This window comes from Haemaphysalis longicornis, unplaced genomic scaffold, assembly GCF_048455015.1.
Source record: "Haemaphysalis longicornis isolate Haplotype H1 unplaced genomic scaffold, Haemaphysalis longicornis Haplotype H1 scaffold_9, whole genome shotgun sequence".
NCBI lineage: Eukaryota > Metazoa > Arthropoda > Arachnida > Ixodida > Ixodidae > Haemaphysalis > Haemaphysalis longicornis.
In genome coordinates this window covers 9,902,641-9,927,962 of record NW_027526460.1, presented here as the reverse complement: position 1 = coordinate 9,927,962, position 25,322 = coordinate 9,902,641, and the positions used below count along the sequence as shown (strand labels likewise).

At 48.8% G+C, this 25,322-nt stretch overlaps 1 protein-coding gene and 2 non-coding genes across 3 annotated transcripts; all 3 read left to right on the top strand.

The window, feature by feature from the left end:
- The first annotated feature begins 7,061 nt into the window (after positions 1–7,061).
- On the top strand, positions 7,062–7,134 carry Trnav-aac (transfer RNA valine (anticodon AAC)). Its single transcript has one exon. It is a non-coding gene; the product is annotated as a tRNA-Val (tRNA).
- Positions 7,135–8,829: 1,695 nt separating this feature from the next.
- On the top strand, positions 8,830–8,902 carry Trnaf-gaa (transfer RNA phenylalanine (anticodon GAA)). The gene has a single exon. It is a non-coding gene; the product is annotated as a tRNA-Phe (tRNA).
- Positions 8,903–8,964: 62 nt separating this feature from the next.
- Positions 8,965–23,712, top strand: LOC144153797 (uncharacterized). Its single transcript, XM_077685525.1, has 23 exons — positions 8,965–18,837; positions 18,938–19,069; positions 19,808–19,853; positions 19,914–20,046; positions 20,107–20,239; positions 20,300–20,432; positions 20,493–20,625; positions 20,686–20,818; positions 20,879–21,011; positions 21,072–21,204; positions 21,265–21,397; positions 21,458–21,590; positions 21,651–21,783; positions 21,844–21,976; positions 22,037–22,169; positions 22,230–22,362; positions 22,423–22,555; positions 22,616–22,748; positions 22,809–22,941; positions 23,002–23,134; positions 23,195–23,327; positions 23,388–23,520; positions 23,581–23,712. Exons 2-5 carry the CDS (start codon positions 19,031–19,033, stop codon positions 20,129–20,131), a joined length of 243 nt encoding a protein of 80 aa, XP_077541651.1. The 5' UTR covers positions 8,965–18,837; positions 18,938–19,030; the 3' UTR covers positions 20,132–20,239; positions 20,300–20,432; positions 20,493–20,625; positions 20,686–20,818; positions 20,879–21,011; positions 21,072–21,204; positions 21,265–21,397; positions 21,458–21,590; positions 21,651–21,783; positions 21,844–21,976; positions 22,037–22,169; positions 22,230–22,362; positions 22,423–22,555; positions 22,616–22,748; positions 22,809–22,941; positions 23,002–23,134; positions 23,195–23,327; positions 23,388–23,520; positions 23,581–23,712.
- Positions 23,713–25,322: the final 1,610 nt, after the last annotated feature.

The window sequence follows — 25,322 nt, the reverse complement described above, 5'->3', positions numbered from 1 at the left end:
TCCTTAAGCACAAAACTACACACCTAGAATGTGGACATATCGTATCGCCTTGCCAACACGATTTTTGTCAGGGACCATCGACAGTAACCCAACTTGTAGAGCTAACACACGACATGTCTGTGAGCATATATCTAACCAAAACCAGGTTGACGTAATCTTCTTGGACCTTTCGAAGGCGTTAGATCGGGTACCCCACAATACGCTAATAAAAAAAATTTGAATCTGTTATGGGCGGCAACGACATAATTCACCGGATAAAAACTACTTAGCCAACCATTCGCAATACGTAGAATAAAATGGCAAATTGTCAACATTAACACATCTCACATCCGCAGTTCCCCAGGGTTGCGTCCTGGCCCCAATCTTATTTCTTATTTATATAAATGACCTGCCTTCCAGTATTACAGCCAATATATGCGATTATGTGCTGACGATTGCGTAATTTACCGGGAAATCAACACCATAGACGACCATCTGATATTACAATCCGCACTAAACTCCGTTTATTACTGGTGTAATGTCTGGCAAATGTCGCTCAATGTAAAAAAATGCGCTCATTTATCAATAACAAGGACAAAAAAAACGGCACGAACACATTTATAACATGTATAATATTCCTATAAGCCCGGTGCACCAGCAAAAATACTTGGAACTTATCTTTACGGAAGACTTCAGACAGGATGCCCAAATAAATCATATTGCATCGGCTGCACTAGGAAGGCTGTTTTCCATCAGAAGACGTCTTCGATCAGGATCACTAGAAACAAAGCAATTAGCCTACCACGCTTTTGTGAGATCCTTAGTCGAATACTCTATCTGGTTCCCGCATGCTAAAGTACACATAAATAAATTGGAGCAAATACAACGAAATGCAATTGGGTACATTTATAATCCGTACGACACAACTACTTCTCCAGTGGAACTACTGAGGAACGCGGGAATCCCCACCCTACAGAATCGTTCGAAACTATCGCGTTTAAAATTCTTCTGCCAACTCCTTCATAAAAATCTAAACCTTGATACTTCGAAGTATCTTATGACCATAGAAACGAGGCCGCGGCATAATCAGACTTAACCTTAAAGAATACAATTATAGCACCGTTTGCCTTATATACGCCTTCTTCTCACTGCTATAGGAGAGTGGAATGGTATGCGCTCGTTGATTACTGGTAGCGCATCCAGGAACAATTCCTAACGCTAGTTGAGAACCGCTTATATGAAACAAGTTAACTAAAGCAGCTCCGAGGAGATTGAACTGACTGAACCTAAGTATTTAATCAAATGCGCCTACAAGGTTTTCCTTCTTTCTCTCTAGCTCACTTATAATGCTAACTATTACTGAGTAGTCCTTGTGATAAGAAAGCCCCGCTAAAAATGTTTGGTTTGGTTTGTTCTTCAAGCGCAGCTGTAACATGTGACCTCAAATTTCTGTCTGTTTCTCATGCAGCATTGAATTTGCTTGTGTTTTGATGCTTTGTTTCCGTGAATTCGGTGACGCTAGACGCTTGGGATTTCAGATTTTATTTTTGATATGTTAAGTTCGCTTTTCATATAGAAAACCTGAATCGCATGTTTATACCCTTGTTTTTGTGTATGAACGAAAACCACGTTTGTATTTTGTGTATGTCAAACGACTGTGTCGCCCTACCTGCAAAAATCCCAAATGGTATTGGCAGTACAGTAGACTCTCGATAAACGGAACTTCAAGGGAACGTAAAAATTAGTTCCGTTGAACCGGAGTTTCGTTTACTGAGATAGATGTGTGAAAGGGCAAATTTATGTGCGTACACACTCTTAATACCATTTCATGGAACTCTAAGCACTAGAAGGTGAATGTAGCTGATAGTTTTTCAGAAAGCAAGAAAACTACAAGAGGTTTAGGCACACCATTCACAAAGTTGATTTGGCACAACGAGTCCCTGTGCATTACAAACTGCGTCCATTATTTTTGTTTGAGTCCTTGCAACTGCATCTCAACTTCGCGAATGCTTACGTGCCACCGAATTTAGAAGACGATGACGTGGTAATGAAGCGCGAAAAGCACTACAATGGCACAAACGAGGCGGCAGGAGCTGAGCCCTGCAACTTCGGCGCCTTGAATCGAGACCGAACGACTGGAACAAGAACTGCGATGTTGCATTCGTTGCGCTAACACGGCTGACTCCTAACGAGACGAGGCTTGAGGCTAAAAAAAACATGGAGGGCGACAAAAAACAAAACTAAACAGCCGCAACCGTAAAAAGCTGATTCTCATGCCAATGGGTTTCACAAGTTCCATTCCTGGTTCTGTTTGCACGGTGACGCAGAAATCTTAGTTCCGATTACCGACAGTTTTTTTTACGTTATCTGAATGCAAAACCAACCAACTTACAGGCTACTGTTCCGTTTAAGCGGCAATTCCGTTTAAGCGATTTCCGTTTGTCGAGATTATACTTATAAAAAATTAATAAATAATAAAAAATAAATAAATAAATAAATAAATAAATAAATAAATAAATAACACGCCAGCACCCTCAATTTCCGGCAGTACGTTAATAGAAAGCACGTCTCTGGCGCTTTACACGGTACTTAAGCGCGTACGGTCATTGACAAATGAAACGCGATCACAAAAATATGAGCCCAAAAAGACAAATAGAGCGATTTCTTTCCATGTAATTCGAACTGACGCGCGGCTTAAGTACAGCAACAAAGTTGAGAAATGTGGCTTTCCAAATATGCGAGTAGCGCGCCATTATTGGACCTGCAAGAACAGTATTTTTTGATGCCACGCATCTCATTCACCCGCCTTGTCCCTCCATCCGGCGTCGGCGTCGTTGTTGTCGGCGTCCGCCCCTCCCCCATTCTCCTCGCTGCGCCAGCTTCGCTCTCCGCCGCTCACCCCTTCTCCTCTCCGATAGCGAACACTCTCTCGCGAGGGGCATTGGATTGGATTCGGTTGGATTGGCTTGGCTTGGCTTGGCTTGGATTAAAGTGGATTGTGTTGGATTGTGTTGCGTCATAGCCGCGGCAGACGCACTAGCGCCGGCGCGTCCCCTCACCGTTATGCGCGCTAGAAAACGCGGTGCCTGCGCCGCTCCGCTCCATCGTTCCAGCGCCGTTCCTCCGCTGTCCAACGCTGCAACGTGAACCCCCTATGCGTCGCATCTACACAGGGGTTCCCGCGAGGGGAGGTGGGAGTTTTTTTCGTTTTTTCAAGTTCTGGTTCATATTCTTGTGTTCGCACTTCGTCTGTCCGTGGCTGCACATTATTAGCCGCATGTGGATGCTGATACATAAAGATTTATTCCCGCTGTCGCTCTCCCTTTCTCTCTCTTCATTACACCGCATGTATCAAACTTCTTGTTACATCAGCTTCGTACCTGACGGGGACGAAAAACAGTCCTTGAATTAGGGAGCGTATATACTGTTGACATCGCTTCGACTTCCTCGTACGCTCTCTATTCTCACCTAAGTTTCCTGAACACTCGTTGTGACGCCGCGGGAAGGTTTTTCACACGCATGCCTACGCACTCGTATACAGGAAACAACGTGGAACGAGACACCTGTAAACAACGCAGAAAAGGGTACAAAAGAAAACCTCTGGAGAGCCAACTGCAAACACGCCACAGATTATGTTAATTTGGAAATGTTCCCTTGAAATCAACAAATCTGTTGTACGCGAGCGCGTGGAGTGTTAGTCAGTTTATTCATTGCATTCAAATAAAATAATACGAGAATACAAAATGTTTTTTTAAAGCTTGATATCCATGAAATCTTGAACTTATCTTGAACTTATCCAGTTTGCAGTGAAGCAGTACGCGGCCAATTTTTTATCCCGATGCACGCCTACAATTTATTTTGCTTCGTTATACGGCGCAGAACCGCCGCATCTTCGCGACGTTACCCTGTGAAGTAGATCCGTACGCGCAGCTTCAGCGCAAATATCAGTTGTCAAACTTCGAATTTTAACAGCCCCTTAAAGAGTTTCTTGTCTAAATAGGGAGGGAAAAAAAAAGGAACTTGCCACGGGATTCGTTTGCAGGTTGCGTGAGATGCGATAATGAAGGTTGTGACTGAGCAAGCAAGAAAACAGCAAGCAAACAAGCAAGGCGATGTCCACTGCACGTTGAACGCAAATTCCGCACGCTCCGAACCGATCCGCCGCAGCGTGGTCCCGCGTCACATGGGCGTGCGTGGGTACCCATTATATCTGGCAATAGATTGAAATTTACATTTTTTGTAAACCCCCTCATCGGGAGGCGACATATGTATGAGTAGAATCATGATCTGGATCAGCATTACTATTCTGTTTCCTCTGTTCTTTTCTTTTTTTGTTGCGTTGCTTTTTTTAATGCCGCCTAAATCCACAAGCCATGGCAATTTTTTCCCGTCTGGTAAGCCTTGCAAAAGGCTATAAAACTTGACAAAATCTCGCACGGATACCATCTCACCGCCTAAGAATTGTGACCGGTTGAATGTATGACGTTCGAACCGGCAAATATATTTTACACGTACGAATATTTGATGATGAACTGGACACCACGGAAGGCATTTCATGTTCACCAGAAGCCCACGAGTGTTTGTAGCTGGGCCAGTTGGTTCATTGCATGGACTGAACAGCGCTAAGACGCGACAAAATGAAGGGGAACACAAAGCCCCTGTTTGTTACCCTTAACACTGTCCCGTCTTAGCGCAGTTAGATCTACACCAGAAGCCCCCTTAAAGTATTTTTTTTTTGTCGTCGTAGCTCGCTGTAACGGTCGATGTCAAACGACTGCCAGAATCAGGCGGTAGTAAACGTTTATTGGAGCAAAAGGGAGAGGGAAAAGGGTGGTGGTGAAGCGGGCCGCGAAACAGCGTTCCGTCGTACGGCGTCCCACGTAGAGGCTTCGAAAATCAAGGGCTCGGTTTAAATAGTCACAACCGTTCGAAACTCGTGAGACCCTGGTGCTTGTCATGCCTCTCCCCGTTGTTTAGCGCAAAAGAACTGCAGGCACATTTGAGGCAAAATGTGCGTAATTAAGCGGCAGCACCCGCATTCATTTAGTTCGGAACGCTCGTTGGGTTGGCTTTTGCGATAGTAAGCGAAAAAAAGTGGCAGTGCAACGCCGGCACGTGCGGGAGGAAAAGCAAGCACAAAAAGAACAAAACTCCCGCTGGTGCTGTTTCAGGGAGGACAGACAGAAGAAAAAAGAAAGGAAAAGCCGGGAGGTCAACCAGGTGTAGAGCCCGGTTTGCTACCCTGCACTGGGGGGATGGGGCTCAGGGAATAAAAAGGGGGGGAGAAGAGGAAGAGATAGGAGTGGGAAAGCGCGCACTCTAGTCCCGTTTCGGGCACTATAGTCTTTGAAGCAAGTTAGTTTCACTCAGGAAACGTAAAAGGGCTTTCGTCGCCTTCAGCGAGGTCGATGGTGAAGACCGATGACTTAAAATAGTTTCCACCGTAAATGGTCGATTGTCCAATCGGCTCAGCGCGGTGGCAAGCGCGCTCCTCTCCGACGAGTATTCGGGGCAGCGACACAGCACATGTTCTATAGTCTCTTCCGCCCCGCAGGCGTCACAGTGGGCGCTGCTGGCCATCCCGATGAGGAAGGAGTAGGCTTTCGTGAAGGTCACTCCCAACCACAGTCTACGAAGTAAAGTTGACTGGGGTCGAGACAGCCCATACGGAATACGGCGCTGAAGAAGGGGGTCCTGAATATACAGTCGGGGATTCGAAAAGTCCGGTGTATTCCATTGCTGCATGGTAATCTTGCGTGCAAGGGAGCGAAGCGTCCTGGTGGCATCGGTTCTTGAAAGCGGAAGCAGAATGGTGCGGTCGCTCTCATGGCCTGTACGGGCAGCTTCATCCGCCAGCACGTTACCGATGACTCCGCAGTGACCTGGAAGCCACTGGAAAATTACGTCATGGCCGCCTGTCATGGCTTGATGGAATTTTTCTCTTATCTCTGTCACCAGTTGGTGTAGTGGGCCGTAGCGCAGGGCTGCGCGTAAGCTCTGTAAGGCAGCCTTGGAATCCGAAAAGATCGCCCAATTTTGAGGGAGGGGGTGCGCCAGTACTACGGAGGAGGGAAATTTGAATTGTTTTGGCTGGTAGCAGTGATCGGATGATGGCGCTACAACCCATTATGGCGAATCACTTTCTCTGCACTTCCGTCAGCTTTCACGTTGAGTGGAACGGCTTTATTTTTTTCCCCCTACGCGTAGCCACATTTACTGTTCCCGTTGACTCAGGCAAGGGCGGTTGGTTGCATATGTAAGTAGAGCATTGGCCAGCAAAGGGTGCTGCAGCAGTCATTGCGCCCACCAGACGCGCGGAGTGACCATCGGGAGCTGCACCACGCGGCTCCAAATATGGGAGCACTAGCCTGCCCCACTGGGGTTATTATTAGCGCGGAAACCCAAATAGAGACGCCACCTCACCGGCGTAGTTTCTTCTCTCAGATATACTTGGCGCCAGCGTATACTTCGAGCGAATTTACCCCACGGAGCGGGCAGAGAGTAAACGCGAGTGCAATAACGTGTTTAAAAATATATCCCTCTCTCATCTGCGCTGTTCCGAACTCAGGCGTTGTCACTATCTGGACACTAGCCATAGCTGCGCTTGTGAAAGATGGAAGGATAAACGAATGGGCTTTGACAAAGTGAATGCTGGAACAAAATGCAAAGAAAGAAGATTGCGTAAGCGGAATGCGGGTGCAATCATTCAGCGGCGCTATAATCGTGCCGACCCGCTCATGTTTTGCCACGTGCTCTCCCTTCGTCGCCGTCCAGGCTCGCAAACAACTGCGTTGTGTAACACAGACCGGGACAGAGAGAAGTGAAGAAAGTAAAAGCAGGGTTCGTCGCTTTGTTCATCGGAATGGGTTGGGTTGTGCACTCACGTGGACTGACCGTGTGGGTTAGTGGGGCCCGTTTGATAGGTACTCTTTTAAATTCTTCGTCCTGATGCAGCGTCGGAGAGAAACCAGCAGGGATAAGTATGCAAGTCAATACGGCTTTTTTTTATCTAATTTTGGTGGGATATGGGCAAAGCTGGAACGTATGTACAGGAAGTAGCGTCCCGGAAAGGCGCGCGTGCGGTGCTTGTGGTGTAGTGGTTATCACATCCGCCTAACACGCGGAAGGTCCCAGGTTCGATCCCTGGCAGGCACAGCGTACGTTTTTTTTTTCCCTGTTTACAAGGCAGATCAAAATACTTGTTATATATTCTGGGCACGAACGAAGCACACAGGAAAAGCTTTAAAGCATCGAGAGCTTCCCCTTTTCGCATTGACGAACATACTAGTTCTGGTGAGGTTCCAAGAGCGGTTGAGATCTCGGCAACATCAGTGCTTCCTCCCCCATACATGTAAAAGCTTTCTTCTCTTTTCTCCTTCTTGATATTAGCAGAAGCTAGTAAACCTACAAAGACAGTGCGACTTTTTTTTGTTGCTTTGCAGTTTCTCGCACGCGCGGCATACAAGAAAGCAACATAAAAGATATAGAAACACCCGGTGAAAAGGGAAGTAAGGAAAAGAGGAGGATATGAAAATTAGTTGCCATACGAAAAGTAAAACTAGTGGGTAGACTGAGGGCACGCTTACAGAAATTCATGGATGAGGCTTCGGTCTCGCTAATAAAGAAACACTGAAAATTTCCTTCCATATCGTTCCCGACTACGGCAAGAAATAAAATTAGACAAAATTTTTACTTTTAGATCATTACTATCCTCACTGACCTATTTGGAGCGAATTATTTTTTTCATGATCTCATGCCATTTTTTTTTCTCATGTTTCATAGTACATAGTGCGTACTTCGTCCACGTTAAATGGTTTGGAGTATATAATAATGTTTGCCAGAGTGTAAACGGCCATCGGTTGCCTCCGTGCACATAACTATACTGATTATTTATTTATTTATTTATTTATTTATTTATTTATTTATTTATTTATTTATTTATTTATTTATTTATTTATTTATTTTGCTTGTGGAGGCCAGTTAACCATTATTGAAGCACTGACCGACGCCCGTACAGGTTTCCTGCAGCCGGCATTCGAAGCGCTTAGCATGTAGCACTTATTCGTTTTTTGGGAGTTGGCGCAGCTGCAATAGGTTTTAACGAGACTCCAGTACCCCACTAAACATGGCTTCCGAGCTACACTGCTTACGTACTTTGAATGTAAGATAGTTTCGGCTGCCCCTGGTGGCATTCTACTGCTCCATCCAGGGTCTGTCAAATTTGTAGCTCCTCAGTACTGACTTCCCAATGGTCTACGGAGTGGTTACATACCCATTCAGGAGTATTTGCCAAAGAAGATGGAAGCTGACGTCAGGGGCCTACGGCTGACTCTCGAATATTCATTGCGATAATGCTTTCTCATTCGAAGCACGTAAACGAGCTTAGTGCCCCCCTGTTTGTTGTCCTTCTTCCTCGTGCACTTTTTAATGGCCCACAAAACTCCATGTAAAACCAAGAACTCGTGCCATTTTCTGTAGGACGCAGGCATAGTCCGCTTTTGCCCTGAGGCAAACTTGCTGCGATTTACCAAGTGACGAAGCGTGAAGCCATCGGAAGCAAGGACGGGCCGATAACAAGGGACACCCGGCCTCACATTGCACTCGTGTCTTCGACGGTTTTTGGCTCGAGCGTCGATCCCGATGAGCACGGCTTCCTGATAGCGACGCGGAAAATCCCCGCCGGGCCGATTTCCAACCCGAGCGAAATAAAGCTGTAAATACGCCAAATATGTCGCCACGAACATATTTGTGTAAATTTTAGTGAAATTAGCACGTATTCGATTGCCCACCTCAGAAGCCGACCGACGGCAGCCTGAAACTCGTTTATCAGAGCCGGATAACAGACATTCAGCCGAAATAGCTCAGTTGGGAGAGCGTTAGACTGAAGATCTAAAGGTCCCTGGTTCGATCCCGGGTTTCGGCAAACGTGTTTTTTTTTTTTTTCCTTTTTTCTTTCCTTCTGTAGCGTAAGCTACACTGGCCGAGGTTGAGCAGTTTCGCGTGGAACTTGAAGGGCCGTGCTGCACAAGCGCGAGGAGCATTGCACTGTATTGCATTGCATTGCATTGCATTGGATTGAATTGGAAATCCAATCCAATTGGAGTACGGGTGTGTAGAGAATTGGGTCTGCACATTCGCCGGTCTGCGCATTCCAGAGGAGAGACGATCAAAGCCGTGGCAGAAGCACTGGCGCCGTCGCGTGCCCAGCTGTGCCCCTCGGTTGCGCAGTAGCCAAGTCTGACGCTGCGCCGGAGCCGCTTGATAGCCGTTTCGCGTGGCTTCTGGAGAGCCGTGCTGGGCATGCGCGAGGAGCAATGACTGGACTGGACTGGACTGGACTGGACTGGACTGGGCTGGACTGGACTGGATTGGATTGGATTGGATTGGAAATCATCTTAGCAGCAGTAAGCATGATAATCAGCTGATCTTAGACAACCAGGAAACCTAAGAATAACCAGCTGAACCTTAGCTCACGCTGCGTATATCCTGGCATAGCCGAGCTAAGCCACTGCTAATTTTTTCAATAGCTTTATTTTTTCCTTTTATTATTGAATGGGCTGAACACTTCCCATAGGCTCTCTAATGTGTTATAGAGTTAGAAGCTGCTGTAACTGCACCGCGTCGCTCTGAGACGTCAGTTCTGGTAATAAAGGGAAACAAAGCTGCTGAGCCCGAGAGGGCTTTTGGAGAAAAGAAGAAACGAATGGCATTGTGTATGCAGGCCCTATTCATTATTCCCCTTCAGGGCCCTTTTGGAAGTACTGACTTTTTCTTTTTTTGCCACAAGTATGAATTAATTTAACGTTTATCTAACATTTTTTCCTCGACATGTACGCTTGTTAACCCTCAATAGTTCTATATGTAACTTTGAAGTAATACTTGTCCTAGCTTCTTTTACGGCGATTGTACCCTGGGCAAACTCCTTATGGGGCACTCTTGGCGGGAGGCGCAGTTTACGTTGGCAGAAAAGTTAATCTATAACTTAGTGAGCGAATATGTGAGCGAATATATAGGGGCATTGGCCGAAGCTCCATAAACATGGCTCACATAAAGCTGCGCCTAAATAAACCAATCTACCGATTTCAATTGAGAAATTTATCGTTAAATTCGAGACAGCCAATAGTTTCAACCAATAGTAACCTAAAGTTCCGCAGAAGTCCACGCCGCACCCCTCAGGGATAGTATTTCTCTTTTTAATATCTGATTGATTGTACGGTTTAACGCACCGACGCAACGCAGGCGATGACGCGCGCTGTAATAGAGGGCTCCGGATTAATTTTGACCGCCTGGGAATCTTTAACGTTCGGCAAAATCTCGTACACACGGGCGTTTTTGCTTTTTTGCCTCCATCATAAAAGCGACCGCCGCGGCAAGGAATCGAACCCGCGTCTTATTTATCTCGTTCGTCACATCCTGGACGTACATTTTAAAAATGCGCTGGTTGCAACACAAGTGGGCGTTTCGGGCTGCTTGAACGTCGTCATACATAGCAGTGAGCCTAACGACACCAAAGTCGCACGAAGCCCCCGCATCCAGCAAGCGCATTTCGTTATTCGCGGCATCTTTGCCAGTAAAGTGGCAGTGGCCCATAACAGAAGATTTCCGAGGGTCTTTGGTTATGGGCACAGTGGGCATGGCCGGTATGTGGGCCGGTTTGTAACTCCTAGTGGTGTAGAAGAAAAATTTACCACCCCTTTCAAAAGAAAGTCAAAGCTTTCGTCAAGTCAAAAGTCAAGTCAAGTCAAAGTCAAAAACGCCAAAGCTTTCGAACATCATAAGTGCGCCAAAACCTTCGCTCAAAGTGCACCCAACCTTCACTGAAAGTGCGTCCAAAACCCCAATAGCAAACGAAGCGAACCCATGCGACGATTTTTCCCGCGCTAAGCAAACGCATCTACGAGCCCTACGTGGTTTATTAGGTAAAAATGTGCCATTTCACTCCTTCTTCATGATCGATGCGTGTATTGCCTTATCCAGAACCACTCCTTTTTAGCGATTTTCAAGTTTTGACGCAATGGAAGCCCGGGTTGGCGCACACACCGTGTGTCCAGAGATCTTATCAGGGCTTTTGGTTCGACCTACGGCTCTATGGGGAAATGCACTAGTGTTTAGACAGGACGCCATCGGTCCCACTGAGAAAGCTTTCGCTTTATAAAAATTGGACCCCATTTGCTCGCGTCGCTGCAAATGTCGTAGAAAGACGATAGTGTTTTGCCGCCACTGCCCCGTAACTGCCTCTGCTGTCTAACCCGCCCACATTTCACGCGGTTGCCCTCCTGTCCAAGTGGAGTTTCGCGAAGTTCAATTTTGACGTGCTCACACTGCTGTGCCATCTGCTGGGACTGCAGATATCTAATAAATCTAGAATCATGCTCCATATTTGCCAAAAACAGCTTTTAGCAAATGAGCCTTAATCAAAGCTCGGCGCTTTTTCCTTCACCTGCCCCTATGGTCTTTATATTTGGATTTTGTTCACAGCTATTTTAACACGGAAGTGTTTTATGCCAGGATACACAATGATTTTACCGACGTCATTACCATCACGGAAATGACGCCTGTACAGCGAACGCAGGAGAAACGACAGAAAAGCTTTTATTGACGCGGACGGTGCTGCCGTCTAGGAGAGGTGAAGCGAAGTAGTGCGTTATTACGCTAACAAGCGCCGACAGTTGGCGCCTCAGTCGGGCAGCGCAAGCTGCGTCACTGCTCAGCGGGATGGCGTCAAGGCAACGACGCCGACGGGCGATTACTGCGAAGGTGACGGAGTTGGTGCGAAGAGAAACGCCAGCGGGAAGCGGAATGCGCTCGCACGTCAAAGCCTAAGCTGCCAACTCTGCTTCTCGCGTTCCACAAGCTGAGCTCGTCGCAACGCTACCGTCTGCCGCACACGCCACGAAGCAGGACCAAAGTGGTCGCACCTTTGCCGAAGCGACCCACCAGCAGGACGTCGCTCACCAAGCACACCCACAAGACAGCCGCTGACCCGCGAATCATGTTCGTTTCACTGCAGATTTCGCTGCACATTTTATTTTCGTGTTTTACTGATTCCTATGACCGAGGAGTCAACGACAGGTTTTTATTGTGGCATTTTTCATGGGGCAACACGTATCCTCTGACGTTTCATCTGTTCAGCATAGTTCAAATCAGTGTATTCGCGTTGTAACATTTAGTCCACCGCTCCTCTGCCTCATGACTTCTAAGTCAGAATAATGTACTAATTTTATTGCGCTGTTTCATTATACATTCGGTATTTCTTCTTTACAAACTGTTCCACTGTAACCTTTCATATGATCTCACTGATGTTGCTATTTCACGCAGTAAAAGCGTCACCAGGTTTTCAAGTAATTATTTCATACTACCAACTGCACACTATTACGGTAATAAAACCACTTTTTTCACAGCTGTTACTTCGCAAGGGAATAAAAATTGGTCCCGGTGCTTGATTTCGCCGTGGGTCCACCACCCATCGACATCATGCAGTCGATTTCCCGACTAAACTTATAACCAGGAGGCTAGCCGTTTGTAGCGCGAGCGCGAGCGTAGGGTATCATCGGTGGGCTCCCGTGTTATCTGCTTCGTTGTGCGTTTTCTTTCTGCTCATGCACTATCGAAGAACGCCTGTCTCAGAGAAGGAAGCGGCTGTCCTGCGAGGTGAGCTCCATACAACCGTCCGACACTGCTACGACAAAGGCCTGCCCCGGCTCGCTAAGCCTACTGCCTGCAACCCCCGCTCGGTTCTAAACTTTCTGCTGGTCGGGCTCCTTCTGCTCTCCGGCGATATCCACTGTAACCCCGGGCCCTTCCGCCTGCAGTACTACAATGCGCGAAGCCTTCTGAACAAGATCCCTGAACTCCAGTCCGACCTGATGTGCAACCCCGCTGACGCTGTGTGTGTGAGTGAAACGTGGCTCGGCGACTCCGTCCGGGATCACGAAATATTTGGTCCCGTATACGCCGTATTTAGAAAAGATCGTCGTGGACGCGGAGGTGGTGTTTTGATTGCCGTCAAGCACAAATTTTCCCCTACGCGCTGCGCAGACCTTGAAAGCCCCAATTCCGAACTGGTATGGACGCAACTCAACTGCCGCGGTCGGAAGCTGCTACTCGGCTCACTCTACAGGCCCCCTACCTCGGGGCACGGTGTCTTCTCCGAGCTTTGTGAGGTTTTCGATCGTATCGGCGCTCAAGGGGACCTCTTCAAGAACATTCTACTAACTGGCGACTTCAAACTTCATATCAACTGGAACTCCGCGGACCCGACCCCAACTAACGACACAGAGGCTAAGTTCCTAGACTGGATGCAGTACGCTAACCTGACGCAGGTTGTTCGCTTCCCAACACACATTCATGGCGGCAATCTCAATCTCCATCACACCCTGGATCTTGTGCTTTGCCGGAACCCGGCTCAGCTACAATCGGTATCGGACACACCTCCCATATCAAACTCCGACCACATCGGGATCTCATCTTCATGGCACCTTGGTTGTACAGGCAAACGCTTCGTCTCAAAGCAGGTTCTCCTGTTCAACAGGGACGGACGCGAAACTCTGAATCGCTCGGTGGCCGCTGCCCCCTGGTTCATCTGCATGAACTTTCTGTCGGACTACAATCCTTGGGACTTTTTCTACGACTTGTTCTCGGCAGCCTGCAAGGACTCCACGTAGTCAAAACTAACCTCAAAGAAGAATAAAGTTAAACCTTGGATAACTGGTCCCATCAGGAAATTATCAAACAAAACGAAGCGCCTCTTCAGAAAGGCAGTGAAAAGTCAAGACCCAAAACATTGGTCTGAATACAAGCATTTTCCCCGATCGCTAAAAAAGGAGATACGAGTGTCTTACCAGAGATACCTTTGTGACATCGCCAGCCAGGCCAGAACATGCCCCAAACTGTTCTGGCAGTTCTTCGGCTCCCAGCAGAGAAATAGCACCGCCACTCGACTCCATCTTGAACGTGGCCTCTCTGACAATCCACAGGACATTGCGAACTCCTTTTGGCGTATATTTCAGCGAGGTAGTACTGTCCCTCAACAACCCATGCCCGACCCCGCATGGGGACCGCCACTCGGCGGACCAGCGCTCTCACTTGCAGGCCACTCCTGTGTTCGATCCTCCCTTGGTGAAAGCAAACGAGGTTAAATCTGCCATCTGCAAACTGAAGAACAGTGCCTCACCTGGCCCAGGTGGCATACCCCCCCTTCTACTCAAGGCCTGTGCTCCTACTATCTCCCTTCTTCTGGCCACTCTGTACAACTACACGTTCCCCAGGGCCCTCATCCCTCAGGTGTGGAAACTGGCACACGTTATCCCTGTCCACAAAGGGTCAGGTAAACCCTTGAACGCTCTAGAAAACTACCGTCCAATTAGTCTCACCTCCATTCTATGCAAAATTTTTGAAACTCTCATCTGCAGCAAAATCTGCGGACACCTAGAAATGAACAATCTCGTTTGCAACACCCAGCATGGTTTCAGAAAAGGACGAAGCTGTGAAACCTTGCTCTCCATTTTGCACCACGACCTGAGTGGCGCCCTCTATAGCTCCAAAGAAGCCGATGTTCTTTCCCTGGATTTCTCCAGTGCATTCATTCGACAGCATTAACCACAACCTCCTCATCACCAAGCTCCCAGCATTTGGCATAACTGAAACGACCCTGCAATGGATAACAGCCTTCCTCACAAACCGCCGCCAGCAGGTCCACTACCGGGGTGTACTGGTCAGTGGCACACAGTGAAAACGGGCGCGCCTCAGGGATCCGTGATTGGCCCACTCCTATTTAACCTGTAGGTCAACGACCTCGCGTCCGACATTGAATCAAACATTCTAAGATACGCTGACGACCACATACTTTACCGCACTATCAATACCACTAAAAACCGGCAGATCTTGCAGTCGACCTCCTCAAGATTTCCAGATGGAGTGATCGTAATGGCTTATTCCTCAACCCACGCAAGTCACTATACCTTCGGATATCTTGCAAACGAACACCGGCGGACGTGCCCTACATGGCCAATGGCCCACGCCTGCAGGAGGTCACCGAGACAAATCTCCTTGGGGTCTGTTTTGATCGTAGCCTGTCTTTCAGACCTCTCACGTAGACTATGTCTGCAAAAGAACTAACAGGCTAAGGGGGTTCATTACCCGAACGTCAAGGGCCATGCCACACCATGCCTTCTGTGCGCTGTTCACAGCCCTTGTACTTCCAGTCCTGAAATACTGTTCCACCATCTGGAGCCCCCACCAGATTGACCTCCAAAAGCGGCTCGAGTCCGTTCAACGGAAAGCGTCAAAGACGGCGCTTCATATCATGGACAGGACAACCAAACTTCCCTACGAGGAACGGTTGCAGACCCTGAGGTGGTCTCGACTTGACGGACGCAGACTATTCTCCAGGCGGGTACTCCTGTACAAGTTTCTGCACAGCGACTGTCCCATCCCAGAGGGTTACCTGCGCCGTTCAAGACGGGACCCACTGAGACTCGAGCAGCGCCTCGCAAGCACCACCAGTGCCTCCTACTCCCTCTTCATCCAAGCCCCTGAGCTATGGAACTCCTTGCCTGTCGACGCTAGGAGGGCCCAAAGTGTCGGTGGATTCAAAGACTTGGTGTGGTACAGAGATGTGTGAGCAACTGCACTGCACCTCCCCTCACCCGTATATACTACTGTATATAAAACTATAACACCCCTCATCTGTATATATGTTATAATCATTTTCACATATCCTATATATTGTTAACACTGATACAGCTGAGGAGGCAGCCACCACTCTGGTGTATAGGCTCCTGCCTTTTGGCTGCCTCTGGCTCTCAGCTGTATGGAAGTTATGCCAATAAACTCCTATTGAACCTATTGGTTGTGAGCACTTCCGCTCTCGTATAGGCTCGAGGCAGGAGCACGGATATATGGTTAGCAACCGCCACCAACATGTTACAGAGAGGAAGACGTGAAACGAAGATGTATTTACAAGGCGTTGTTACACCCGCAGTGGTGGCTCAGTGGCTAAGGCGTTGTGCTGCTGGGCACGAGAACGCTGGTTCGATTCCCGGCCGCTGCGGCCGCTTTTCTGATGGAGGCGAAAAGCAAAAACGCCCATGCGTACGAGATTTCGGCGCACGTTAAAGATCCCCAGGTGGTCAAAATTAATCCGGAATCCCCCACCACGGCGCGCCTCATCGCCTGCGTTCCATTGGCGCGTTAAACCCTACAATCCATCAACCAACAAGGCGTATTTACAGAAAAGAAGGATCCACGCAGACCAAGAACGCCAGAGCTTCGGCTACTTCCTTTTCAATACATGTACACCTCAGAGTCGATCTGAGGCCACCCAGCCTCTTGGTTTAGCACATGTCCGAGCAGGCTAGGCACTGGCGTTCGTGTCTTCTTCCTCTGTGGCTGATCACCATAACAATACTGTTGTACTTTATATGGCTAATACGAAACAAAATAACGTCATTGCATGCGACTTACGCCAACGGGCATTCTATCGCAAAAAAAAATAAAATAACGCGAAACTGCGGTGTCGCAGTTTCGCGTTGTATGCGCAGGGCAACTCTGGCTTTCACTGTAAGTGTGAGTTCGTTACAAATCTACCAAATTATCCAATAGGTGTTAATTCGATCGCCGCATTGATTAGTAGCTCTCACATTTTTGTTTTCTGCTTCAATAGCGCTGAATTCGCGGTGCAAACGTGACAGGGATGTAAAAATTGCGCATAACACTGTGAATTCCTATTCATTTTTCGAGTATTACTGTTTTTTAAAATAAATTTCACTTCATGATGCTTACTGAAAATAGTTAAAAGCGTGTTTTCGTGTATATTTCAAGTCACCTGCATTTGACTTGGAAATCGTTGTTTCCCGGCAACAAGTGTATTTCTCGATGACTCAAAGCACCTTCTGCTGCTCTGTGTTGTCGCTCTTCCTTGCGCTCGGTGCAGATGACAGAAAAGAAAAATACCAGGCAGCCTCACGCCGGAATACAAGACACAAGAACAGGCTTTTGACGCAGGTCCCTTGCAGGTCTTTAGAGGGGGAGCAAGCCCCCACCCGCCGCGCGCACCCGCATGAAACACGCCTTGCAAAGTGAGGGGAGCGGCGGTGGGCAACAATAGGACTGGTCATGAATGGGACCGGTTGTTGACGGAGCTATTTCTTCAATTGAACCAGAGTCCTTCAATGACTCTGATTGAACTGAGGGAACAAAAGGCAACTGAGGGGAAAGTTGCCTTGCCTGAGAAATGTTTCGCGCGGTCTCGCAGCGGTTAAAACAACAACTGACGCTGTAATTTATCCTCCTCAACACGTTGGCCTGCCCATGTCCTGGGCTGGGCTGGGCTCATAACACAAAATAAACACGCGCGCATACACACTTACAACCTTTGTCTCAGCGCATTTCCGGCGTCAAAATGCAGTCAAGCACTGAAACAATGCGGCTGCGATTTTTAAAAGCATTGGCGTAGCCAGGATTTTATATCGGGGGGGGGGGGGGAGGTGTTTGTGAGCCTCCCTTCCCGCCCCCACCCGTAAAGCTGACCCCCTAAACTGCCTTTCTGTCTCTTCGTCAAGATGCCTGATAAGAATAAACAGTTGGTTTAATTGGCCTAGAGCGTCCTTTTTATTTATTTCAAGCCTAATTCGAGATAGGTGATTATGTATACTCTTCCAACCAATTTAAAAATGTAACAAGCGGGGACCTTATTTCAGGTCATAACATATAAGTTACGCCAGGGCTCGCGAGTTGAAGAAGTGGAAGGAGTTCGGACACAAGAAGCGCGGCGCATTTACGCATTCGGAACAATTTCAAACAGCGGCCTCTCCCTGCACATTGACTAGAGCTTTGATCTTTCTAATGTCAGGGGCGCAAACAGACATCTGTCCTCCCTAATTGTCTCTCCAGACATGGACCAAGACTTGTGATGCTTTATCGAACCCAATTTCCATGGCGCAACGCATGCTTTAGGAGCTGTGACGGGAGGTAACGGAGGTTGCGTGAAGGCTGCGGAAAAGATTAAAACGAAAAGCTGAGGGAGGCACGCGTCGATTGCGGAAAAGAAGATAAAAAGGTGGCCTCTTAGCTGTGCGATACTTGGTACAAAAAATATATACGGGACTGGTTGAACATGCTCGTGGAAGCCACATGTGGCTTCCACGAGCATGTGGCTGCTGAGAACGGGGACGCGGGTTCGAGTCCCGGCAGCGGCGGCCGCTTTTCTAGTGGATACGGAGAGCCAAACCACCCGTGTATATACGAGATTTCGGCGCATGTTAAAGATCCCCAGGTGGTCAAAATCAATCCGGAGCCCTCCACTATACGGCGTGCCTCATCGCCTTCATTTTGTCGGCGCGTTGAACCTTACAATCAATCAATCAATCAATCAATCAATCAATCAATGAATCAATGACTCGTACGCAGTAGCATTTGTGTTCCCGCGCAGTCGACTGTTTCTTCAAGACGTGGCGTTTTTTATTCGGTTTCAAAAGCCGCGGAAGACGGCCGGTAACGGCCGCATGATCGATAGGACCGTGCAATCGCGCCAGCCGAAGCCCCTAGCCGACATGAAGAACCACCAAGCCAGAAGGTTATCTTGCTCCGTGACGCAGCATAATATGCCTTGTCATGCATGCTCCGGTGGCCGCGCGGCTGCGACTTGATGCGATAACGTTTTCGTTTTGTTTTACAACTGGCAGAATGTTCTGGAAGACGATATCGATGTGAAAGAGTGGAAGGGTAGGCGGTAGCCGACCAAAAGCAGCGCTCTGTAACGCCAGGATAAGCGCGTTTTAGAAGAAGGGGTACGCCAGCCTGCTTGTTGCGCATCGGGCGCATAGTAGATGGCGGCTCGGTGACGGCGGCGATGGACAGGTGAGTTTTTTTTCACGCGGTATACTGTCTATTGGGCAAGTTTGGTTCGCGCTAAGAGGTGTTTTAATGCCATAAGTGTTGTCGTTTTCGTTTCCTTCAGTCGTTTTTAGTTGTGCCTGTGCCATCCCCGCTCCCAACCGGCTCGCTCCGACAAGCGAATACCCACGAGGGCCTCACGGATTTCCTTCACTGTATGCTGCTTCACAGTCTTCACCGACGACTCTTCCAAGTGGTGAGTTCCGTGGCTGAAGGCCCGGTGCGAAGTGCGGCGTGCCCACGAAACCGGCTTTCGTATCATTTTTTTCGCGACGCTGAACGTTTGCGTATTTGAATTTTCCTAACCGAGCGCAATTAGCCTCGGAGCCGGACGTTTCCTGGGCCGTCGCGACGCAGGGATTCCGACTGTCGCCAAAACTTTGCGGTGAGCGTTAGGCTGTAGCTTTCGGGACAGCGGCGCAGTGGCGGTGTTGGAGCCCTTCGCCACTGCCTCTAGCGTCGGACTCAGCTCGGAAGCCCCGTTAGGTTGTGGTGATAGTCGGTCTTCCTTTCCGAACGCCGCGGTAGCCGAGGTATACGCACTTCGATAATGCTTTCCGCTCGCACGTCCTCGGTTCGCGCGGCGTTCGGAATACAGTCGCCACCTTCAACGAGCATCACTGAAGCACGGAACGCAGCTCTGCGGTCCGCGGCTCCAAATTGGGGTCGTGGCAAAGGCGAGTGATGGAATTGGTGTCCTTGGTTCCTTTTCAGGTTCGCGTCCGGAACCGCCTCCGCCCTCCCCTTTCCCTGACCCTTGCGTCGTGTCTTATTGCACTTGCTCCTTCCCGCAAACATGCACTACTCATCTGGCTAGGCAGGTACACGTCTCCATCTGTCCTATCTACTGAGCTCGACGACGCGTGTTTTGTACAGAGGTGTTCTGGTAATAAAGGTGGTTCTGTGGCTGTTCGTCTGTTACTTTGCCTTTCAGCGTCCCTTCCCGTTCCTGCCAGGCGTAATCATGGTCCCCGCATTCGGTAAGCCGTGATTACCTTCGAAATTGCAACATTTCTAACGTGATTTGCCTTTTGTTCCAGACCGCCTCCTGCCTATGCGTACCGGCCACCGCCGAGCAGTGTGGGGCCGTCATCGAGACGTCCAGAATGCCGTTCGAGTCGAGCTGTACATGGCTGCGCCTGTCTTGAAATCAATAAACCCTGTTTGCAGTCGGTAAGGAAGGGTGATCTCCCTAAACGTAACATTTTTAACGTGATTTGCCTCTTGGTGCAGACCGCCTCCTATGTATGCGTCCTGATTACCACCTTGGAGGACGGTGCCGTCATCGAGCCTTCACGGATGCCGTTCGAGTCGAGCTGTTCATGTCTGCGCCTGTCTTGAAATCATTAAACCCTGTTTGCAATCGGTAAGGAATGGTGATCTCCCTCAACGTAACATTTTTAACGTGATTTGCCTCTTGGTGCAGACCGCCTCCTATGTATGCGTCCTGATTACCACCTTGGAGGACGGTGCCGTCATCGAGCCTTCACGGATGCCGTTCGAGTCGAGCTGTTCATGTCTGCGCCTGTCTTGAAATCATTAAACCCTGTTTGCAATCGGTAAGGAAGGGTGATCTCCCTCAACGTAACATTTTTAACGTGATTTGCCTCTTGGTGCAGACCGCCTCCTATGTATGCGTCCTGGTTACCACCTTGGAGGACGGTGCCGTCATCGAGCCTTCACGGATGCCGTTCGAGTCGAGCTGTTCATGTCTGCGCCTGTCTTGAAATCATTAAACCCTGTTTGCAATCGGTAAGGAATGGTGATCTCCCTCAACGTAACATTTTTAACGTGATTTGCCTCTTGGTGCAGACCGCCTCCTATGTATGCGTCCTGATTACCACCTTGGAGGACGGTGCCGTCATGGAGCCTTCACGGATGCCGTTCGAGTCGAGCTGTTCATGTCTGCGCCTGTCTTGAAATCATTAAACCCTGTTTGCAATCGGTAAGGAATGGTGATCTCCCTCAACGTAACATTTTTAACGTGATTTGCCTCTTGGTGCAGACCGCCTCCTATGTATGCGTCCTGATTACCACCTTGGGGGACGGTGCCGTCATCGAGCCTTCACGGATGCCGTTCGAGTCGAGCTGTTCATGTCTGCGCCTGTCTTGAAATCATTAAACCCTGTTTGCAATCGGTAAGGAATGGTGATCTCCCTCAACGTAACATTTTTAACGTGATTTGCCTCTTGGTGCAGACCGCCTCCTATGTATGCGTCCTGATTACCACCTTGGAGGACGGTGCCTTCATCGAGCCTTCACGGATGCCGTTCGAGTCGAGCTGTTCATGTCTGCGCCTGTCTTGAAATCATTAAACCCTGTTTGCAATCGGTAAGGAATGGTGATCTCCCTCAACGTAACATTTTTAACGTGATTTGCCTCTTGGTGCAGACCGCCTCCTATGTATGCGTCCTGATTACCACCTTGGAGGACGGTGCCGTCATCGAGCCTTCACGGATTCCGTTCGAGTCGAGCTGTTCATGTCTGCGCCTGTCTTGAAATCATTAAACCCTGTTTGCAATCGGTAAGGAAGGGTGATCTCCCTCAACGTAACATTTTTAACGTGATTTGCCTCTTGGTGCAGACCGCCTCCTATGTATGCGTCCTGGTTACCACCTTGGAGGACGGTGCCGTCATCGAGCCTTCACGGATGCCGTTCGAGTCGAGCTGTTCATGTCTGCGCCTGTCTTGAAATCATTAAACCCTGTTTGCAATCGGTAAGGAATGGTGATCTCCCTCAACGTAACATTTTTAACGTGATTTGCCTCTTGGTGCAGACCGCCTCCTATGTATGCGTCCTGATTACCACCTTGGAGGACGGTGCCGTCATGGAGCCTTCACGGATGCCGTTCGAGTCGAGCTGTTCATGTCTGCGCCTGTCTTGAAATCATTAAACCCTGTTTGCAATCGGTAAGGAATGGTGATCTCCCTCAACGTAACATTTTTAACGTGATTTGCCTCTTGGTGCAGACCGCCTCCTATGTATGCGTCCTGATTACCACCTTGGGGGACGGTGCCGTCATCGAGCCTTCACGGATGCCGTTCGAGTCGAGCTGTTCATGTCTGCGCCTGTCTTGAAATCATTAAACCCTGTTTGCAATCGGTAAGGAATGGTGATCTCCCTCAACGTAACATTTTTAACGTGATTTGCCTCTTGGTGCAGACCGCCTCCTATGTATGCGTCCTGATTACCACCTTGGAGGACGGTGCCGTCATCGAGCCTTCACGGATGCCGTTCGAGTCGAGCTGTTCATGTCTGCGCCTGTCTTGAAATCATTAAACCCTGTTTGCAATCGGTAAGGAAGGGTGATCTCCCTCAACGTAACATTTTTAACGTGATTTGCCTCTTGGTGCAGACCGCCTCCTATGTATGCGTCCTGATTACCACCTTGGGGGACGGTGCCGTCATCGAGCCTTCACGGATGCCGTTCGAGTCGAGCTGTTCATGTCTGCGCCTGTCTTGAAATCATTAAACCCTGTTTGCAATCGGTAAGGTATGGTGATCTCCCTCAACGTAACATTTTTAACGTGATTTGCCTCTTGGTGCAGACCGCCTCCTATGTATGCGTCCTGATTACCACCTTGGAGGACGGTGCCGTCATCGAGCCTTCACGGATGCCGTTCGAGTCGAGCTGTTCATGTCTGCGCCTGTCTTGAAATCATTAAACCCTGTTTGCAATCGGTAAGGAATGGTGATCTCCCTCAACGTAACATTTTTAACGTGATTTGCCTCTTGGTGCAGACCGCCTCCTATGTATGCGTCCTGATTACCACCTTGGAGGACGGTGCCGTCATCGAGCCTTCACGGATGCCGTTCGAGTCGAGCTGTTCATGTCTGCGCCTGTCTTGAAATCATTAAACCCTGTTTGCAATCGGTAAGGAAGGGTGATCTCCCTCAACGTAACATTTTTAACGTGATTTGCCTCTTGGTGCAGACCGCCTCCTATGTATGCGTCCTGATTACCACCTTGGGGGACGGTGCCGTCATCGAGCCTTCACGGATGCCGTTCGAGTCGAGCTGTTCATGTCTGCGCCTGTCTTGAAATCATTAAACCCTGTTTGCAATCGGTAAGGTATGGTGATCTCCCTCAACGTAACATTTTTAACGTGATTTGCCTCTTGGTGCAGACCGCCTCCTATGTATGCGTCCTGATTACCACCTTGGAGGACGGTGCCGTCATCGAGCCTTCACGGATGCCGTTCGAGTCGAGCTGTTCATGTCTGCGCCTGTCTTGAAATCATTAAACCCTGTTTGCAATCGGTAAGGAATGGTGATCTCCCTCAACGTAACATTTTTAACGTGATTTGCCTCTTGGTGCAGACCGCCTCCTATGTATGCGTCCTGATTACCACCTTGGGGGACGGTGCCGTCATCGAGCCTTCACGGATGCCGTTCGAGTCGAGCTGTTCATGTCTGCGCCTGTCTTGAAATCATAAAACCCTGTTTGCAATCGGTAAGGAAGGGTGATCTCCCTCAACGTAACATTTTTAACGTGATTTGCCTCTTGGTGCAGACCGCCTCCTATGTATGCGTCCTGATTACCACCTTGGAGGACGGTGCCGTCATCGAGCCTTCACGGATGCCGTTCGAGTCGAGCTGTTCATGTCTGCGCCTGTCTTGAAATCATTAAACCCTGTTTGCAATCGGTAAGGAATGGTGATCTCCCTCAACGTAACATTTTTAACGTGATTTGCCTCTTGGTGCAGACCGCCTCCTATGTATGCGTCCTGATTACCACCTTGGAGGACGGTGCCGTCATGGAGCCTTCACGGATGCCGTTCGAGTCAAACTGTCCGTCGCTGCGCCTGTGTTGGAATTAAACCCTGGTCGAAACCGGAGTACTGCCTTTGTCGTTTGTACACAGTCGATGCGGCTCGCTGGCTCTGTCTGCTCGAGCGACATCAAGTACTGTGTCGGTCTCTTGTATCTCGTTTCAAACAGTATTTTAGCAAATCCTAGTTGTCATAATGGCGCTTATTAAAGTTGGGAGAGAAAAAAAAAGAGCGAACAAGTTCGCACTCCTAGTGAGCATAATTCCAAAAATGATTCGCTAGGAGTGCGGTTAGGGACAGCCCTTTACCCCGTATGAACGTCCCACCGTTCATGAAGCGAAGTTCTTACTCGGGTACTTTGTCCTCTGGCTGGTGTGAAAGTGTTCATTCTTGGCAACGTGTCCTCTCAGGATATGGCCCCGGGCGGCGAAAAAGGTAAACGAACTTTTGTGAGTAACTTGCTTCGGTTCGGTGTAGCCACCGGCAAAGTAGCATGCGGACAGAAGTCTGACCATTCTTGTCGTCACTCGTAGAGTTGAGTGTAATACTCGGCGTACTGTTTAGTTTTCTCAGTGGCTCTTACTGCACCAATTTGTGTCAGATAAACCATGGCGTGCCATACCAGAGTGTTATCAGATGTAGCTGCTCAAAGATTAGCGATTCAGTATCAAGTGTTGTACATAAATGTGCAGTGAAGGGCTCGATTATGCGTGGTGGCAATGCTAAAAACTGTCGCAAAGCGCCTCAGTGACGCTACGCCCCAAGCAGATCGTGACATAGGAGCCTAGCAGCCCTGCCAGAGTGGTGCATTACCTGTGCGAAAGATGTGAGCCTGTGGGGAACCCCGACTGAGTTTTCCCCCCCAGAGGGACGTTTGCTTCAAACTCACCGGAAATAAACAGTGTGCGCGCGTTCCGGTGTTCGTAGTGATGGCGGCGTCAGTGCCTGTTGACGCTGCCAAGAGTCAAAGGACGTTTGGTTATGTCTCCCGCCTACTTGCTTGGCCAGCGGGCTCCTTCATCTCGAAAGCAAGTGTGCCCTGGCAGAGAATTTCCTTCGTGGTCAATAAAAATGCATAAAGTGATTCACGGTTGTTGTCCTCCCTTGCTCCACTCACCAAAGCGTTCGGCACTAATCAGAGGCATCGAAAGCACAGCGGCAAACAAATAATGTTCACATACGGCCATAATTTCGCTTCAAACCAGAGGAGTCATATTCGACGATAGAATATATACATGTACTGAATTAAGTAAAGAAACAGTAATGCGATAACAGACCAAGTAAAAGAAATGAAAGAGAAAGGAACAAAAGTGAAAAAAATTGCTGAAAAGGTACTGAATCAGGCTTACGGCTTATGCGCGGGGCCCAATCTCTGACAAGACGACGGAATCTGCCGGCCACTGTATACCGCCATCTAACCTCCACACGTCATTGGCGCAGAGAAACGCCCTCTCACGGACAGACTCCGCCAATAAATGGATCTAATAATGTTCCCTAATGCGCGTGGAACTAAACACATGAGTAATTTGCCTGGTCAAGCTAAGGCCGAAAGCTTCAGAACTAGCGCTACTAGCCATGGGTGTACTAATGAGGACGAAATACGTACGTCTCAACTCAGCCCGCATGCAGTCTTTGCCTCAACGGGCGCTTTCTAACCATTCCGACGGCGCCGAAAA